We start from the raw sequence: 21,239 nt of genomic DNA, 5'->3' as shown, positions 1-21,239 counted from the left end.
ACTAGAGCAGTGAGAGAACTTTAAATCACAAAAAGAACCACGATATTACTAACCAAACCAAAAATTGAACATTTTAAGGCAAAATTTAAATAAACAAAAAACAACAAATATTTCGAGAATGGCAGGCATCGAAAATTTTCCTTTTTTTTACATCGCCAAATACCATTCCGACAATTCAATAATTTCAGTATAAGTGTACTATTTATTGGAGTTTTGTTTTGGCTTTTAACAATTCATTTTAGTATCAGAATAAATATTTTTATTCTGATAGTAAAATGAAAGTATTCTGATAATAAAAGGACATACATATCTCGGAAATGGTTGCATTGATTTTAATGAGTAAGACGGCAAAATATAGGGAATTAATAGACCTTTCAAACAAGGTATCACTCGACTACCCTTCCAATTTAAAATTTTTAAGGGGGTGGCTCTGGGGGTTAGGGGGATGATAGTATCCTAAGATATCCCTAAGATATCCTAGATATCCCTAAAAAATTCATCATTTTGGTTCCCCCTTGTTACTATAGAAACGGTTTTAAGCATTTTTTTATATCTTTTACGGTTTAAAAATTATAAGCCATGGCTACTCTTGAAATTGTCACCCTGTATATGACTCTTGTAAATCTTCCTCCTTGGAATAAATCAAAGGTAGGCATTACTATTAAATAATATTTATAAAGGAGTTAAAAGCATTTCACCTTTAAACGAATAAAAATTTAAAGAGTTTCTGAAAAACATCCTTACGAGATAGATATTGCGAAAACGCTGATCATTAAAAATGTAACAAGATATTTTAGAGAGAATGTAAATGCTTTAACACTTAAATACACGGTATAGGATAACAAAAATTATTATTTTGTGTTTAAAATAAATATGCACATTTTTTTAGACTGTCGAGGAATTAAACATTAACGAAATCCCACTCACACTCTGCATCATAGAAATTAATGGTATGTTTTTATTATTATTATTTTTTAATATATATAATTTCCTAGATTCAAATGAAGATCCTGCGGCCTCAATATATTTCGTTTACTGCGAGCAAGAAGAACGCAAGGACGGCCGCTCAGCATTCCTACGATACCGCGCCAGAGGCATAGAGAAATGAATATTAAAAGAGTGTTTGAAAGGTAGCCTAAATTGATCATCAAGTTTTAAACCTTAACCTAAGATATTTAGTTCGGTTAGACGGCATCGAGGGCCAACTTCTGTCATAATTGTCATTATTATTATCGATTTCCTTTCCTTCCTTGCCATCACCCACCTTCGCATCATCGATCGTCGCCATTGCTTATTCCTTTTTATTTGGGCGTCCATTGGGTGTGTTCTTTTGTTTTTTTTCTCAACAAAAAATAGTTAAAAATGTAGCTTAAAGTCATTAAAGTGTAATTTCATCATATAGGCAGAAGCTTTTTTGTTGTTTTATTGTGTGGTTTCAGATCCCTAGGATGGGGTAAGTGCAATTTTTTTTATCAAATAGTTTTCACCATGTTGTAGGTCACCTAAAATTGTTGTTTACCATTTTAAATTAAAAAAAATTTCCTGAAAGTGACATTATTAGGAGGTCCCAATGGTTTAAAATACTTGGTTTAAGCCCAACCTCAACAAGGTGTTATTTATGTCAAGACCATTTTGAGGATATTTCATTTACTAGTACTATACATACTCATTTAAGAAAGTGTGCTCTCCCAATTGCTGGCCCAAGTATTATTCAAAATGCCCCAGTACTGGTTGAGGCACAAGTACCTTGGGAAGATACATTGACTTTATTACCTGCTATCATAATCCAGCAATCTCAATATAATGTTCAGAATGAAAATAATTATGCTAGACCACTTTTTACTAGGTCTGACGAAAGGTATCATCAGTGCTTTGCTGCTAGGAAGTACCAAAAGCACAATAAGTGAAACAACTTCCATTCTACCAGGTCACTACTCAAGGAGGTACCTCACCTCGATAAGGTGGGAGTAAGATCCAGGGATGCTCTTTGAATATTTAAGAAAAAGGACCGATGACATCTAGAATTAAGAGTATACATCAGTGTCAACTAATTTTTAATATCATACTCTCCATAAAAAATATTTTAATTACAGGATTAATTTTTATATATTACCACTCCCCTAACATTTTTGGGTACCCTCTGTACAAAAAAGTAGGTAGTAAACGTAAAATTTTTAGGGCATATTTTTGAGAAATATAGTTCTTATGTCTGTAAATAATTAATTTATAAATTTGATAAATTGTAATTTTTGTATCATATCCTCAAAATGTAAAATGTAAAAAGCAAAATACATACCATGGAGTGTTGTGCTAAAGCAGCACAAAAACAAATTGTATCAGGATCCCTTTTAAGACAATAAATTATAAACTTATTTTACAATTGACTTAAATTCTACCCCTACCCTTGTTAATTTGTTGATAACAGTGAAATTAACATTCTTAGTATCGAGCATTTAATTCTCAAAATAGGACTAAATATATTATACTTAATCTCTAAAATATTGTCTTACATAATTGACCCATTAAATCTTTTTTTGATAGCGTATTGGGCTGTAAAATCTCTTTCACATTCTTTAAAAATCAGTGAAAAAGTGCAATTAACGATTTATTTTTTTGAAGGGCCTAAATGCATTAACTTAACAGCTTAAAAGTAGATTTGATGTATTTAATGTCAAAACACTAACGTATTCAATTAAAAAATGTATAAAATAAACTTAAATTACAAACATTATCACTCTTAACCTCTTCAAAAATTAAATTAATACACTTGCACTATTTCATAATTTTTTAGAGTTTGTGATCGAGATTCACAGCCTTTACGGTGTTAAAAATTGATTTAATGGGTCAATAATTTTAAATTTCGCGCCATTCTAAAATTTTGAATAGCCGAACTAAAATAATTGACATTTGTCACAGTCGGTAAAATAGTCTACTGTAATACCGATTCGTCATAGAAATGACAGGCAGATTTCTATGACGGATCGGTATTACAGTAGACTATTTTACCGACTGTGACAAATGTCAATTATTTTAGTTCGGTTAGACCGCAACCGCACGCTGCAATCGAGTTTAGGGTAAAGATGATGCCTACTTGTCACTATGGGATTGAACCCTCTCATACTTTTAATTACTCTATGGCCAGAGGGTATAAACAAGAGTGGGATTCAGTTTAGGCTAGCACGTTAAGCGGGTTGATGGGAGGATTCTAACAAAGTCAGAAGTGGGAAAAGACCCCAAGTTCGCGTCTTTTACAAAAGGGACCATATTTTAACCTTTTTGGTGGTTGTGAATTGTGAATTTTAGTGTTTGTGATTGTGTGCGAGTGTATGTGCTATTATGGAAGGTAAAAAGGTAGAGAGGACCCGCTCCTATACACCGCCCTTGTCGCCGAAGCAAAAAAGACGGCGTCGTTCTCCAAGCTCTTCTTCGTCCGATGACTCTGATGGCGAAGCACGGGAGCAAATAAAAAAGTTTAAAAAGCAGATAAGTAGACTGCAGGCTCAAGTGAGTACAAATTCTGTTATTCCTTTTCCAACTGTGATTGCGTCGATTACTGAAACTGTTATACCTATATTCGATCCGAATGCGAACATTATAACCGCGGAAGACTGGATACGGCGGGTTGAAGAACTAAAATTTTGTCACAAATGGGACGATTTAACTACCGTAAAATTAGCGACCAGTAGGTTACGTGGAAACGCGCGTAAATGGTACGACGGTTCTCAAATAACGTTAAATTCTTGGGAACTATTAAAGGGCCTTTTAATCTTAAATTTTCCAAACACAATAAGATTTGGAAAATTATTAGTAGATGCTGCAATGTACAATGTACATGCCGCAATCTAAGCAAAATTTGGGCGATTACTGTTTCGAAAAGGTTGCTAAGCTCAATAAATTGCATTTAAATATCCCGGACGCATGTTTAATAGATAGTGTAATAGAGGGATTGGGTGATAATACGCTTGCAATATCAGCTCGTGCTGCAAATTTTAAATGTATTGGCGAATTGGCGAACTATTTAAGTAGCGTCGGTGCTTTAAAACCAACCAAAGTTGATTTTCAACGTGTGTCAACTGCCCAGGTAACCCAGTTTCCAATCGCATCAACATCCGCTATGGGGAGTGACGCACAATGGAAGCGCGAACAAAGAGCCTACCAAACTTCCGATCGCGAAAAGTGTCAAAACGCATTTCTTGTTTTAATTGCGGCGAAAACCATAGAGCAAGAGATTGTTATAAAGAGCGTATTGAGTGCGAGCTCTGTCATAAATTAGGTCACACTCGAGGCCAATGCTCACAAAAAGAAACGGACTGTGGTGGCAGTCGATAGCATGAAACCCTGAATTGTACTAAAAGGTTAGTATACGGCTAACAATAGTAAAAATGGTTAGTAAAAGACTAACGCTCTCAATGGTTAGTAAACGACTAACATATAAGATAAAGAACGGTTAGCAAATGGTTAACATATGAAATAGTTAATAGAGTATGATTGGTATACGACCATTAACGGACGTTGACGGTTAGAATAATGGCTAACATGTTATTTTCAGAATAATTAAGTTTTGGAGTTCTGAGGCCAGAACAAGAACTCAGGATGGCCGAATGTTAGCAAGAAGAACGCAAGGACGGCCGCTCAGCATTAATAAGATATACCTGTTGTATAGGGAAGAATTTCGATAGTCTTCCAACATACTTAGGCTCTAGCAATATTAATTTTAATATTATAGCAATATCAGAAACTCACTTAAGTCATAATGAAAATAATTTTCAGATTTCAGGATATGAATTATTTTATAATAATAGTCAAATTAATAAATGCGATGGATTTATCTTATATATAAAGAATTGTACATAAAAATGGTTAAGATGTAGGTATTACCGGAACATATAGGCTGCCTTCGTTAAATAAAAAGGATTTTTTAGTAGAACTAAACGATTTACTATCCTTAAAAACATCAAAAAAACTCAATCTAGAAGTATTTTTGGGTAAACATGCATATACTAAAACAAGATAAAGAAATTGCAGAATATTTAAATATTTTACTAACGCATGGTTTAAATAGTCTAATAGATAAACCGAATAGAGTCAGGGAAGGACAGCAACCATCTTATATTGATCATTATTTTGTCAAAAATTTATCAAAACACACAGAGGTATTTTCGAAAATTGTTTACAATGGTATATCTGACCACTATCCTGTTTTGTTAAATATAGCTTTTAATCTTAATGGAAATACGATGCCAAAAAAAAGATATAATAAAAAAAGTCAATTATGCAAAACTAAACCCATTTTTAAAAAACGAAAGTTGGCAGGAATTACATCAAATACGTGACGTGCATGCTTATGCTGAACTTTTTGTCAATACCTTAAAAAAGTATACTGATGAAGCTACTGATGACTGATGACTGACACAATGAAAATAAAGAGCAAATTTCGTAAATTAAAACCATGGATAACCCAAGGTTTGGTAGCTTCAATAAGAAAACGAGATAAACTTAAAAGCTAAGTGTTTTATCTAGCTCAGTGGAAAATATTCAAAAGTTTAAAAAGTATCGAGATCGCTTGAGTGAATTAATAAAAGTAGCGAAGAATAAATACTACTCACAAGAACTTGAAAAATATAAAGCCGATCCTAACCAAACCTGGAAAATTCTAAAGCAGGCAACTAATGAAATAGATAGAAAGAAAAATAACATTAATACAAGTATTGGTGAAAATGGAACAGAATTAAAATCAGATATTGAAATGGCTAATGAATTAAATAAATATTTTTGTAATATTGGTAAAGAACTAGTCAGTAAAATATCCTTACCTAGCCCCAATCAATGCACACCAATTATTAGAAGGACCTGCTTAAATTCAATATTTTTTAGATCTATATCCGAAAACGAAATTGTAACTCAATTAAGGAACCTATAAAAAAATTCTGCACCCGGTTTTGATGGAATCACTGTCAACACTCTAAAACAAAACCACCTTTACTTGCTTAAACCATAAAATACCTAATAAATCTTATCGTTGAGTCGGGTGAATTTCCATGCTGCTTCAAACACGCTATAATATCACCGATTTTTAAATCTGGGGACACGAAACAACCTAATAATTATCGGCCAATTGTGTTGACTAGTAGCCTCTCAAAATTAATAGAAAAGTGCATAAAGCTAAGACTTAACGAGTTTCTCTAGCAAGACAAGGTAATTTCTAAGCATCAATATGGATTTAAAGAAAACTTTAGCACTGGTGATGCCGTAATATGCCTTCTTCTTATGCCTATTAATATGAATTCTACTCAATCAACTAGATAAAATAGGCATAAGAGACGTTGCGCTTAAGCTCTTCCGAGTCTTATTTGAGAGACACAACCCAGTGTAAAAGTTAATAACAGTATAAGTGAACCTTCACCAGTTGAGTTCGGTGTGCTACAGCTACAGGGTATAGTCTTGGGACCAATTTTGTTTCTTGTATATGTAAATGGTTTGCTCGATTTATTGACGGATGAAGAGGGAGAAGTGATTTGCTTTGCTGACGATACGGCCATTCTGGTAAAAGGGAGCAACTGGGAGGAGATTAAGAATAAAGCAGAAAATGTCATAAAAAATTAAAACCTGGTTTGATCTCAATTATTTAACTCTAGGATGATAATCAGCTGTAGTCAATCCTTGAACTTTCTGTAAGTTGTAAGGATAAAGTTGTTGCTCGTATAGCACCGTTCTTACGGTTTGAGCAACACCAGTATTATGCATGTTGGCTTTAAACATTCCTGTCTCGAATGAATAGCAATAAACTTTTTGTATCCCGGATGCTGTCCTTCGAGATAACGTTTGATACAACCGCGCTGCTGCTCGTGCATTGCAGCTTGTTGCTCCGTATGCCAAATGCATATTCGCCAATTCCTGATTGGTAAAGTCTTCCATTAGCAACAATTAATGTTTGTTAAATTCTTGCAAAATTGGCGAATCAAATAGCACGACTAAGGCGATATGGAATGCAGCTACAAAAAACAATCTCTGTTATCGTTTTTAAAGATAACAACACACAAGCTTCAGTAAATTGTTTAAAATCGACATTGAAATGTTGAACAATTGTTGTGATGATATCATATCAAAGGCGAAAATGAACTACATTAAATCCTATTTAGACAATTCATCATCTTTCTAAATTTTAACGCGTCGTAGTGCCGTAATGACACTTTTCCGGACATGAGTCCCTATACTCAAATGTTTTCTACTGTTGCACTGAATAGCCCCTAGAAGTTTGATCCCATGGTTCTAAAAATCCCTGTATTTATGGCAAATACATAAAGTATTTAAGTTGGTGGACCATCATATTTTTAAGTTAGATTTTTTAAAGATAAGTAAGCTACCACTTTCTAAGCACATTCTACCCAAAGACTTCCTTGACAAAGATACTATGGTTATGGTGGTTCTAGTTTTTCCAACCTCTATGAGAATTATTTCAAATCATATTTTTCCAATTCATATATTTTAGCAAGATATTCACATTGAAACTTTTCAAATTGACACCCTGTATAAATAATTAGATATGCCAAGGAATATCTTAAAATGAGAGTTAAATACTTCCAAGATAGGGAACATCTATCTTAGCATATATTATAGAACATAAAAAGATATTACTAGCATATGTTTTAGAGTAACCTTGGATATGCCATATGACAATATGGCATATATATCATATGACAAGTGATATATATTCCCGGTAGATATGAATATGATAATTAGATATTCTCAGGATATGCATGCAATATGTTTGTGCTTGGATGCTATATGCAAATTGAGCAATAATTTAAATAATTTTTCAAATTATACGAAATAAGAAAAATTATAAGAAAACTAATGAGAAATATAACTAGAAATTAATAAAAGTAAATAAATAAACTAATGTTATTTCTGGCAAGTGACGTTTCGGGACTAGACAAATGTTTTCATGGAAATTCAAATTCATACACTCTTGATCTTGAGACTAAAATCTAAGTCAATATCCGTTTTCTAAAGCGAATCGGTATTCGAATTTAGATTTAGGATTAGAAAGATTATTATCTACGATTAAGAGGTCACATTTATGCAAATATTTGGGAAGTTATATACAGGGTGTCCCGAAAGTAATGGGACATAGAACAACAGTAGATTCCTTACATCAAAATAATGTGATTGAGGTCAACTTGCCTCATCCTAACTTTAATAGTAACTGAAATACAGGGTGTCAAAGTATTATTTGATTTATCATTTTTTTCTCATAGGTCCTGAACCAATTGACATACTGACATGAAATTTAAAACATACGTGTCTTTTAAAAAGAAAAATAAAATTTCGTATACAGTGTTCGTGTTTTCGGTAGAGGGCACGTTGCGTTAGTTTTTACTTTTTTAGAACCCTTAAGTTTTTTTCAGCCCCATTTTTTCAGTGTATTGGTTTAAAAAGTATCAAAACAAATTCCTTTTTTAATTTTACATTAAAGTCGCTAGGAGCAACTATTTTCGACTTAATACCCATTTTTCAAAAAAATGTTTAAAATAATATTTATTTACTACTTTATTTAAATCGCATCTTTGGCAGTTGGCGTTGGAGACAAGTGTTTGTATTATTTATGTCAAACTTTTTGAATGTCATATAAAACTTTTAAAACGAGTAAAAAAGTTTAATCATTTAAAGTAATGCCTAGGCATAATTTGTTTACCAATTTGGAGATGCGTGATATGCTTTGTGTTTACGCGCAAGTAAATTTTAATGGACGGCATGCAAGACGCAGGTATCAGGAAATATTTCCAGATAGACAACAACCAAACCATAAATTATTCCAAAGAATTTATAGCCGACTAGGAGAAACTGAATTATTTCGGCCAAAAATGCCTATTTTGGGCCGCCCAAAAAATATTTCCCAAGAACAGGAAGAAGAAATTTTAGTCCGCGTAGCAGAAAATCCCGGATTAAGTACTAGGCGAATAGCGGCTGCTATGGGTGTAAGCAAATCATGTGTTGGTAAAGTACTTCGGAAAGAAGGCCTCTATCCATACCACTTTACACCAATTCAGTGTTTGATTCCATCAGATTTGCCAGTCAGAATGCAGTTTTATCGTCAGTTTCAAATATGAAAAACGCAGATCTGAAAAACACAGAATGCTTATTAGCAGAGTGTTATTCACAGACGAGGCGACATTTACAAGACGCGGCGCATTTAACTTTAGAAATGCTCACATGTGGGATACTGAAAACCCCCATTCAGTTGTCAGTCATCATTTCCAGCATGAATTTAAAGTTAACATTTGGTGTGGTATTATTGGAAACCATATAATAGTCCCCCATGAACTACCACCTAATTTCAACGGAGACTCGTACTTAAATTTCTTACGAAATGAACTTGGAGGTCTTTTAGAAGATATACCATTAAATGTTAGGCAGAGCATGTATTTTATGCAAGATGGGGAGCCAGCACATTTTTCTAGACAGGTACGCAATTACCTCAACGAATAATTTCCCGAACGTTGGATTGGCCGTAGAGGCCCTTTGCTTTGGCCTGCGCGTAGTCCAGACTTAAACCCCACTAGACTTCTATATTTGGGGATATTCGAAATCCTATAAATAATCTAAATTAACTAAATGTAAAAATTGTAAATTCTGTAAATATGTTAAAAAATAATGAGGATCTTCTTTTTAAAATACATTTGTTAAACGTATTTCAAAATGCACTGAAGTTAATGGAGGGCATTTTGAACAGTTGTTATAGTAGTTATTTGTATGTTTCTTTGTTTATTATTATTTTTGGTATATTTGTTTAAAAATAAAATATAAAAAAATAAATAAATATCATTTACATTGGTTATGATATAAGAATTAACAAAAAAGTCGTATATTTTTTTTATTTAGTAAGTATTCTTATTCTATATAAATATCAATAATCTTAGGTATTAATTTTATTTAGGATTGCATTGCTAGTAAATTTAAGTCATTCACATATTATGAAAACCTAAAAGTGCGATTATTTCGAAAATGGTTGCTCCTCGCGACTTTAATAAGGTATACATTTTTTATGTAATATTAAAAAAGGAGATTATTTTGTTACTTTTCAAACCAATACGCGAAGCTGCAAAAAAGTTAGGGGATTTAAAAAAGTAAAAAACTAACGCAACGAGCGCCCTTTACCGTCAACACGAAAACTCTATACGAAATTTTATTTTTCTTTTTGAAAGACTCGTATGTTCTAAATTTCATGTCAGTATGTCATTTGGTTCAGGACCTATGATAAAAAACGATATATCAAATAATACTTTGACACCCTGTATTTCAGTTACTATTAAAGTTACCAGATTACTTAATACTAAATTGTCAAAAAAGGCGAAGATTAGCTTAGAGCTACTCTTTAACTCTTAACCTTCCTGACAATCACAGTTTAATTGGAGAAAACGAAAAAAATAAGAAGTATATATAAAGTATTTATCTTTTAGAAAACTAGACTATACTTTGAATTGATTTTAAATAAAAGTCTATCATATTTCCTATACACATTTAACGACGTATTAAATGAGGGGTCTAGATTCAAAACTCACATTCTCCTAGTATGCTTATTTGCGGGAATTTGCGAAAAACGTTTTTGACAATTTCTATGGAAATAAAAAGGGTTATTTAATATGATTGTTTAAGATAAGTATATAAATGATATTTTATAAGTAAAATCAATATTTAAAATATCGCCGTTATCTTTTAATTTAACATTTTATGTTAGAGAATGTGAGTTTTAAAACCAGCTCTGGAAAATGAAAGTTTTAAAAATAAAATTACCTTGTTATTTGAGAATTCTGCATCGTAGTTTTCAATCAACCTATGATTTTTCGGGAACTAGGATTAGTAGACAACTCAGGATACAGTAAACTTATAAAAAAAAATATTCTTACATATTTGCAAAAAAATTAAGAAATGCATGAAAATAAAATATTGTGAAAAACTGACTTAAACTCTGGGGTCGGCTACATCTGCCATACTTCATCACACAAGTCTCTTCGACGTTTTCCTCTGCATCATCCAGAATGTGCTTGTAGAAATCTAAGTTTAATGCTGCGTCGACTTCTCTCTATTCCTGTGCATAGTGCTTAGATAAAAGTTTGTTGATATCAACTTTTTTTGTAGGCTTTAAACAATTTTGTGTTTTTATTATAAAGTTTTTTGCATTTAGATTTGATACGGACTTCCTCTTCTTGCAAATGTTTTTTGTCACACCCACACTACTTCTGTAGAAAGTCGCACCTTGAACCAAAATATAAGTATTCGAAGGATTTCTTTTTAATATAAGTCTCTTGCATTGTGCAATTTCAAAGTGCCAAGACCCAGGTAGTTTAAAAACATCTTTTTTGGCTTCTCTCCAATTAAAATGTTGACAGTCTTTTCTAAGTTTTTTCACTGTTGAGTACTTTGAAAAAATGTTTTCATATTATTTGGGCTGCAATATTATTATTTTTATTTTGGACTCCGCAGCCATCCGAAACCAATCTTATGGTCCCAATTCCATTCAAATTTACTCTTTGAAGAACATCATAAACGCAAGAAACAATCTCATTAGAGCTTTTTGAGAATTCATTTTCCGTCCAACAATATGAAGTCACAGTTGAAGGATTAAGTTTACCTTTTGAATATCCTTTCACAATGTAAAATTGTAAATATATGCCTGGCGACTATAGTATGCTGACTAATCAGGAACTTTAGGCAATGGCTAATTTTTTTGACAATCAAAGGATAAAATCAAAGGTCATCTCGGTCTTCTCGTAGAAAGTTATAAAAAGCTTGACCTCTTAATTTATTCACTACTTCAAGTTCATTACAGCCTTTTTTTTTGGCAAATATTCATTTTTTTCGATCGCCACCTCTTCTTTTTACTGGCATTTGCCCAGACGTAAAAAAGTTTTTTGCTATCAAATTTAAACGAAATCTTGATATTCCCAAAATATCTGTAAATGTTTTGAGGCAAACAGGTACCAAGCTCATAACAGAGTTAAGAATAAAGTATTTGGTACGGCAATCTGGTGCATTATATTTTTTTATTATTTGAGCGGCATCTTTTCTTTTTTGTGATTACCATAAATTTAATTAGAAATTTATCTTGTTCAAGTTTCTTTTTAGAACTATAAAAGTTTTGATGACTTACGAATTTCTTGCATGGTTAAAGATTGGCACTTTAACTTTTGAAATTTATGTCGACATTTTGGAAATTCAGGAAGTTTTTTTGCACAATATCTAGAATAAAACACGACAAAAATAATAAAACTTCTTAAAGTAGAATAAGAAAAATGTACCCTTTTTTAGGTCCGGTGTTCTGGGTTTTCTTGTTTTAGACGCATTTAAACTGGGAGTAACAGGTAATTCAATTTTAACGTAAAACCAAAACTACTTAGAAAATACAGTTTAAAAAATACAATACGTAAAATACAATAATTCCCACAAGAAAGATAAACAAGTGCGTTTTTTGGAAAATGTTAGCTTTGAAAATAGCAAACATACTTGCAATTATGTCAACATGGCAAAATGAGAGTTTTGTTACTTCTGTTTATGATGATCGCCATAGACTTAATATTTGCTGGATAATGTGAGTTTTGTTCGTGAACCCAATATTTTGATAAGAATTTATATGGTAAAATGAAAGTTTTGTCACGAATTCAACAATCAATCAATCAATCAATCATATGCTTTATTGTCAAAAAATTACAAAATTTTGTAGACAAAGCTAATAAAAAAAACATATAAAAACAAAACAAACACACAAAATAAAAATAAAAATAAATATACAAAGAAAATAAATACATGCAAAACTGTACAAAAACAATGTACCTGGTCAATATACATCATAATGTATGAAATGTCAATAAAAATAAACACAATGGTCAATAACAGTAAATTAATTAAATACAAAATGAAAGTGCAATTCATTTACTAAAGAAAAAAAAACTAATATATTTTCTATTTTAAGACATAAAAAGAGCCAGTGTGTGTGTGATACCCAAAAAGTTATCCTAGAAAAAAATCATCCACTGCGTACAAGGCTTTTTCCAGAAAGTATGCCTTCAAAGCATTATGAAATCGAGGAAAAGAAGTAATTGATTTAATTTCCAAAGGCAAATGATTATGCATCTTTTTGGCTCTGTATAGAATAGAGCTTTTTACTAACTCGGACCGAGGGGTTTGCAGATAAAGATCATGCACTGCGTTGCGAAGTGAATAATTGTGAGACGGCCTACTTGGCATTTCTGACTTATGTTTGCGTACTAAGCAAATAGATTCCAATATGAATGAAGAGGGAAGAGTAAGTATCTTGTATTTTTTAAAGATTTCTTGACAGTGAGCTCTGCTATTAAGTTCAAGCAGATACCGAACTGCTCTCTTTTGGAGTTTAAAGATGCGCTCAAATTGAGTCACACCGCATGTGCCCCAGAATGGAAGGGCGTAACGTAGATGTGACTCAAAAAAGGCATAATAAACTGTTCTTGATGTTTGAAAACTTAATTCCCTGGAAACTGATCTTAAGGCAAAACATGCTGAACTTAATTTTTTATATAAGGCATCAATATGCAAGTCCCATTTTAAGGAGTAGTCAACATTAAGTCCCAAGAACTTCACAGATTCAACAACGTCCAAACTGGTGTTGTTAAGTACAAAGGGTTGAATAGTAGTTTTATATGATAAGACTTTAGTTCTTGAGACATTTAGGCACAGAAGATTAGAATCGCACCACGACTTAATGGTAATTAAGTCATTAGAAATAGTAGCATGTAGTGCCCTAACATCCGAATTGCTCCATGTAAAGCTAGTATCGTCAGCAAAAAGACAGATTTTGCCACTGATGTTAAGATTTTGCCACTGATGTCATTTATAAAAATCAGAAACAAAATAGGGCCCAGGACTGAACCTTGAGGTACCCCACATTCTATTGGTTTGCAAGAAGACTTCGTCGTATCAACCTCCATTTAAAAAAACTGACTTTTAATGATTTTTTCATTTTAATTTTTAATGCTAGTTATTGACTCCCCTGTATCTTTTTTTAGCCAAATATTAAAATAGTCTTTTAAAGTGGTCCTTCCTTTAAAACAAAACCAAAACTAACCAATAAATAAAGGCTACTAAAAGGGAGTAATCGGTAATTATGTTAGGGCTTATAAACATAGTTTTTCACATGAAATTAAAAATATGTCAAAAACGGTTACACTTAAGTATAGGACATTATACACAAAATATACTTAGAATTTCACGTAAAAGCCAAAAATGTAAAAATATACAGGGTGTTCCATTTAAAATAACGAAGTTGACACCTACTTCCGGTATAACCGGAAACGTCACAACTGTCAAAATATTTTAGTTGTGTAGCCCCCATCGAGTGTGCCATGTTGCCAAATTTTCAAAATTTTTGAAAAATTAGTTTCCGAGATATCGATCGCGTCTATTCGTCGTGAGACACCCTGTATACACAAATAATATAGAGGTCGTATGTATTATGGTAAACTATGGAAAATTCAAATACTTTTTCTGATAAAAAGTTATCAAACTTAGTTACCGGTGAAAAATCGTTGTTTATAGACAAAATCATAGTGCCCCCATGAGATAAATTAGTTCTATTAAATCTTGCTATTGTAGTGTAATTTTGAACAAAAACAGGTTCATCAATGTTTAGCCAGTGTTCGGTTATAGCAAAAGCCTTATATATATAGCCTGATATGTTATATGTATATATAACATATGTATATGTTATATGTATATATGTTATAGCCTTAAAATTTTTTCTGAAGAAAAGAAGGATCTAAAAGCGGAGAGGTCTTCTTCCACTTCGGCTGCACCAATTCCATAGACGTCGTGGTAACGGATATACAAGCGTCGGAGGGAGTCTATGTTAGTAGGTAGGCCCTCCGAAGCTAGCACTAGCTTGACACTGGTCTTGGTGTGGCCTTCGAGACAGACGTTGGAAGGCTGGTCATAGAGGTAAGCCAAGTAGAGCCTAAGAGTTTTTAAGATGGTGGGGTCTCTCAGTCTAGCCAACAGGTACCGTCCATTTTCCGCATCAAACTTTTGGGATAGTCGCACTACTGGAGGAGTCATCGGGTCCATATTATGCAGTCTTCTCCACAAGTTTGAAGCTGACATTTTTTTGCCCAAATGACTTAGATGCAGTTATCGCATCTTTATCTGAAGCAATTTGAAGCATATTGAGCTGATTTGAGACAGGTTTGGGAGTTAAGGTTTTATTAGCTGCCGGTGGAGAATTTAACGTTGGTAATGGACCCATCCTCCGTCCATCCACTACAGCACCAGCAGGCCATACGTTCGTCTCTTTTAGCCGGCTAAAAAGATCCTTATTTTGGACACCTACTTTAAAGCTGGAATTCACACTGTCTTCATTTTGCGTGAAGGGAAAACATCGAATAAAAGCATTAGTCTAGAGCTTATCTTTAACGTAGTGAACGAGCCGGTTTACTGTATAGTCAGGTGACATATTAGAGACGAATAGGTAATTCCATTGTTCCCTAGTTATGGTTTTCTGAGGTGAAACCGTTATTCTTTTTGTAGGGGCCGAAACTTCTGGTTCCTGATCGGTCTCTATAGAAATGGAAATGGATCTTTTTGCTATTGTTGGAATGTATTTAGGGATTTCTTTTTCCTTAACTGTCAACTTTTCCATTTTAAGGGCCATTTGATTAATACTCTTCCGTAAATCTTCCATTTCCTTGGCAAGTTCTTGTTTGGGGGAATCATGAATCTGGATCTTGACGGATTCGTCGTGATTTCCCAAAAAGAAGTGAAGACAGGTTAAAGAGCTCTTGTTTCATATACCTGATTGAGTGAAACATTGACTCTTGACCATTTTCAGATCTACTATTGGCAAGCAAGTTGTGAATGTCATCCATATTCTCGAACAAAACCTTCCATTTGGGATCATTTTGACTCAAGATGTCATATAGTTCTGTAATGACAGGGTAGAGATCCGTATTCTTTTTGAGACATGAACCCAAAGCATCAACAATGTCTAAAGGAATCTGCGCTTTTTGTAACTGCGAAACCTTGTCGTGAAGGTACTTTAAAGTAGTCACAACATTGCAGAAGAATCTAATGTTATGGTACTTTTGATTATACAGTACCTTTGTTGTGGCCTTATCCAAACCAGTACAGGACATGCAAAAATTTCGGCGACATTCCCCGCTACAGCGAAGCTTATATTTTTCTTTCTCCAAAATGGTCTTTTGACAGGAATCACACTTAAATTCAGCCATAATTTCTTAAGATTGATTTCAAAAAGTGTCCAAATATTTAAATAAAAAATATTGTTGCGTGAACGAAAACTATTTGTAAAGCAGGAGACCGGAACTGTTTATTATCAAATCACACGCACTGCGAAAACTTGATGTTGTAGAGTTAAAGTTCAATAAATTGTGATTTTAAGCTCAAGTTTAGGTTAACAGGTACTAATTTAATCGGAAATCAAAACTAATGTGTATACAGGAAGCAAATCAAAACTATTTATACCGAAAGCACACGTACAGCAAAACTTCGCGTCGCGTCTGGTAAGGTCAAAAACAGAAAGACAAATTAAAACATATCTAAGTCAAAACAAAACTTATCAACCATCAGAGCCGACGAGCGAAGACACAACAGTCTCGTACGACTACCAATGATCGAATGCAAACGAGTAAAAATCATCTAAATACGCGGATATGTGCCACTAACTCAATTTCATAAAAATATGGAAAATGTGACTTTTGATACTAGACCCCTAAAATATTGGTTTATAAGTATTAAAGAACTTTCATGATTGGAGGATTTGCGAATCGTACATACAAAATATCCTACCTCCAAACAACAATTTATAATATGAGTGAGATGATCCGGAATATCATGAGGACATAAGTGTAACATAAGTCGAGTTATGTTATCCACACCAGAGGCATTGGACCTAATATTTTTTATAGTTTTTTCGACAGTATTTTGGTCTACTAAAGAAAAATTAAAATTATCATCGGTAACTTTATTACTTGAAAAGAATAGAAGTTAATTTTGATTACAAATTTATCAGATTTATTAAAGACACTTACAAAGAAATAATTTATTTGATTTGGATTAGATATACAGGGTGTCCATTTATAAACTGACACATTTTAACTGCTTATAAGTCGAGAACGAAAAATGACAACAATGTGCGGTTTTCACAGAACTTCATCAATATTTTTAAAGTTTTTTTGACAGTGTTGCCAAGTTTCAAAATTTGCCTGAAATAGGAGGAAAAAAATTCATGATTTTCAAAGGCCGATTTCTCAAAAATTTTAAATGTAACACCCTGTACTTTTTAATTTCACATGAAAGCCTGTTAAATCCCCTTTCCGAAAATGTATAAATTGTCTTAAATTCATTATTTTTTTTACAGAGCCAATTTTAGTAAATGACACCTTTTTGAAAAATTTTCCTAGAATACATATTCGGTGATTGATGAACATTTTCTGGTAATTGCCTATGTATCGCTTTAGCATCATCATAATTAAATAATTTGCGCTATTGCCATGTCTATAAAAAGTATTTATTCTATGTATTAAATTACAACATTTTTAGCAACAAACAATTGAAGAAATTAATTTTAATTTATATATATATATATATATATATATATATATATATATATATATAATGTAACTATAATGAGTATGACCCCCATTTTGCGCGGGACACAAATGTAGACGGAGAAATAAGTTGCCGAAGGCGTTTTGTAGCATTCGCGGTGTAATTTGGTTGAAAACGTTTACTATGTTGTTGCGCAGTTCATCCAAATTTTTTGGGGTTGGACTTAGTGATGCGAAGAGTCCGGATTAATCGTCCGTTCAATTCGAATATCAAATTATTCCGAATCAATCCGGATATCTAAATCGTCCGGATACACGCAGCCCGTCCTCCGTTAGCCCGACGATGAAATAATTGTATGAGCTTACAAGAGGCTCACGAATTTTCACGTTCCACCAGCTAAGAGAATTTGAATTAAATCGTCCGGACAAATAACCCGGCAATCGGCAGCTAAGCATTTTCGTATTGATATTTTGCATCGTTTAAAATACACTTGATTTATTACATACATAATTAGCTATTTTAGTTTTAACATCATGTAGAAATCCGTAAAAATGAAATGTCTAATGGGTTGCATAATGCATACCTTATATTCGAAAAACAGCTATAAAAAACGTTTATCGGACGGTTGAAAATCTTTAAAAAATGCAAAAAAACACATAGAAATCAAATTATTGGGACTGCCCAACGAATGACATTAAAAAGATTTGACAGCAGTTGAAGCCCACAAAATAAATTGTGCAACTCACAGCCTCCTTGACAAGCTACAATTGTTATTGTTGTCACTTGATACCGAGAATGTTATTTAATATGTATTTATTGTAGGAACATTTTCAAAAAGGTGTCATTTATTAAAATTGGCTCTGTAAAAAAAATAATGAATTTAAGACAATTTATACATTTTCGGAAAGGGGATTTAACAGGCTTTTATGTGAAATTAAAAAGTACAGGGTGTTACATTTAAAATTTTTGAGAAATCGGCCTTTGAAAATCATGAATTTTTTTCCTCCTATTTCAGGCAAATTTTGAAATTTGGCAACACTGTCAAAAAAAACTTAACTAAAAATATTGATGAAGTTCTGTGAAAACCGCACATTGTTGTCATTTTTCGTTCTCGACTTATAAGCAGGTAAAATGTGTCAGTTTATAAATGGACACCCTGTATTAAACGGCAGCTCGTTATTATTCTTGGTTGTTTTAATATTTAAAGTCTCTAGACCCTTTCCAAAGTTTTTTACGAGTTTTGTCACTCTCCAAGCTTGCAAGATATGCAGCTTTTTCTCGTCTCATTGATGCCAACGCAAAATTACGACACTCCGTGTAATACCTTCAATTTTCTAAACACTTGTGATTTTTGTATTTAGTCAAAGTTATCACGTTCCTTTAAAATAAGTCTTAAGGTGTCTGTCAACCAGGGAGCTGGCTTTTTATTGACTTTTATAGTTCTGTAGGGTGCATGAATATTAAATAAACAATTAACATTTTGTTCTAAATATTGAACTTTTTTATTTATGTCCACAAGATAATAAATATTATCCCAGTAAATATGTGATAAATCGATCCTATAGTATATCTAATTGAAATATTTAAAATTGCGAATGGTTATAAATTTTTGTTTTTGCCTTTTAATAACTAATTCTAAAGTGCAGAAAGGCGTTTGGTTGTGATCAGTTAAACCCGAAACAACGGTGCCACTTTTATGACAAATATCTTTAGTATTAATAAAAATGGGATCTAAGCATGTTGTAGAAGTATTTGTAATACGGAGTTGGTTAATTAATTGTACGTACCTAAAAGAGTTAAGCATAGAATATAAGAATTAAGTTTTAACATATCAATATCCAGATCTCCGAGAATTACTGAATAGTCATAGGTCACATTACACTAGTCTTCTTGTCAATTAAAAAAATATGAGGAAATATTAATTTGTAATATGCAAATTTTAATGTCATATTTAATTTAAATTAATATCACAGTTTATTAATTTACCTCAAGGCCTCGTCATTACTTCTAAATCTTAAAGAAGCACATCCAGATTCACTATGGTAGGTCACACATTTCCCCCCGCAGTTATCCACCATCGTGTTCAATCTTTTATAAATTTGGCCCCTTTCAAACTTTTTCGGCAAATTTCTGACGCTTACGTAGTGAAAAAATTTACTCTCGGGTGTACTAACAGTCTATCATAAAGAGAATAAAATTATAAATCGCATCGTGGAGCAATGTTACTTCTAACTTACCGATTGACCTCTTAATGGCAGGCCCTGAATCAAATTTGAAAATATCATATCCTCGTTTGCACATGAGATCAAAGCCTCGGACGTCTTTTGAGTGTGCAATAAAAACACTCTCATCTTATTTCTATACCTAAGATACAAAAATAAAATAGACGTTTTACAATGTAGCTTATAATTTACCTTAAATCAGACAAATCTGACGCAAAATTGATATCTCCAGATATCAAAAGTATGGCGGACGGAGCAGGATGCACTTCGGCAAACCGCCTAATCGACTGCCTCAATTTATCATCTGCTGCATTTTTTGAAGTGGCCGACACGTGAATTATATTAACCTAAAAATATTAGAACACTTGCACTATTACAAAATTTAGATGGAATGTACAGGGTCTTTCCCCATATATTGACCCCCCCCCCTACAGGGGTAATGCGAAAAGTAAAAAAAAAAATTTAATACAAAACTTTTGGGGTTTTACTTTAAATTTTTGAATCCGATGTCACAATTTTTTTTTTCGTTTAGAAACGTCAAATTTTGACAGATGATCAGTTTTTTCTTATGGAACACTCTGTATATGACTTAATAGTTAAAAAGAGCCGAATTTTCTGATTTCAAATATATATAGTTTAACTATGTTTTATTAAACCGTTTCAGAAATATCGGGCTCCAAACTTTAAAAAAATAATTTATTGAAGATCTTGGTAGGCGCTGCATTGTTATTGTTTGACATTTATTAAAAAACAAATCATTGAGATGACATTGTCATTTCTTGTTTGTTGACCCATAAATGTTAAAAAATGCCGTACAGTGATGAAGAAAAATGTGACATCGTCCGTATATTTTATAAAAATAATAATAACGCAAATGCCGCCAGAGAGGAATATCGTCGAACCTTTCCTTTACGTGCCATTCCGGCAAAAAATACGTTTAAAAATATAGAACGAGCATTTTGCATCAGGACAACTCTACGAAGAAAACGTCGGACAGTTCTTGTCGATCCAGAAGAAGAATTACATTTTGCTATTAAGAAAGAATTATATTTTGCTATATTTCGAAGGTAGGTAAGTTTTTACTAATTTTTGAATACATTTAGATCTACGCTATTATGTTCGGGCCTTTGTCTCCCTCAAATTGCCCATCAAAAATGTTGAATTTCTTTTTAGGACACCCAAATCATTCCATAGAAGATGCCAGAAATTACTTTGATCGATCGGCCAAAAAAAATTATTCAATTTTAAAAAAGTATAAATATTTTGCTTATCGAATATTACCTGTTCAAACTTTAAGTGTAGAGCAAAGAAATAAACGGGTGGAATTTTGTCAAGAGATGCTAGTGCTAAAAGAAGAAGATAATAACTGTTTTAAACAAATTTTGTGGACCGACGAGTGCACCTTTACAACCGCGGGCATTT

The 21,239-nt window shown here is 32.7% G+C and overlaps 1 protein-coding gene across 2 annotated transcripts in view; it reads right to left on the bottom strand.

Moving 5' to 3' along the window:
• The window catches only part of LOC126737742 (meiosis regulator and mRNA stability factor 1), a 153,388-nt gene that overhangs the window by 97,859 nt on the left and 34,290 nt on the right, over positions 1-21,239 (bottom strand). For both annotated transcript variants that reach the window (XM_050442759.1, XM_050442760.1), the window contains exons 4-6: positions 20,010-20,164; positions 19,833-19,959; positions 19,582-19,772 (exon numbers count right to left, since the gene is read on the bottom strand). In XM_050442759.1, the coding sequence (XP_050298716.1) occupies positions 19,582-19,772; positions 19,833-19,959; positions 20,010-20,164 (473 nt within the window). The remainder of the gene's footprint in view (positions 1-19,581; positions 19,773-19,832; positions 19,960-20,009; positions 20,165-21,239) is intronic.

Source organism: Anthonomus grandis, chromosome 6 (genome assembly GCF_022605725.1).
Source record: "Anthonomus grandis grandis chromosome 6, icAntGran1.3, whole genome shotgun sequence".
NCBI classification, from domain to species: domain Eukaryota; kingdom Metazoa; phylum Arthropoda; class Insecta; order Coleoptera; family Curculionidae; genus Anthonomus; species Anthonomus grandis.
The sequence above is the reverse complement of the archived record's forward strand: the minus strand, read 5'-3'. Positions and strand labels throughout refer to the sequence as shown.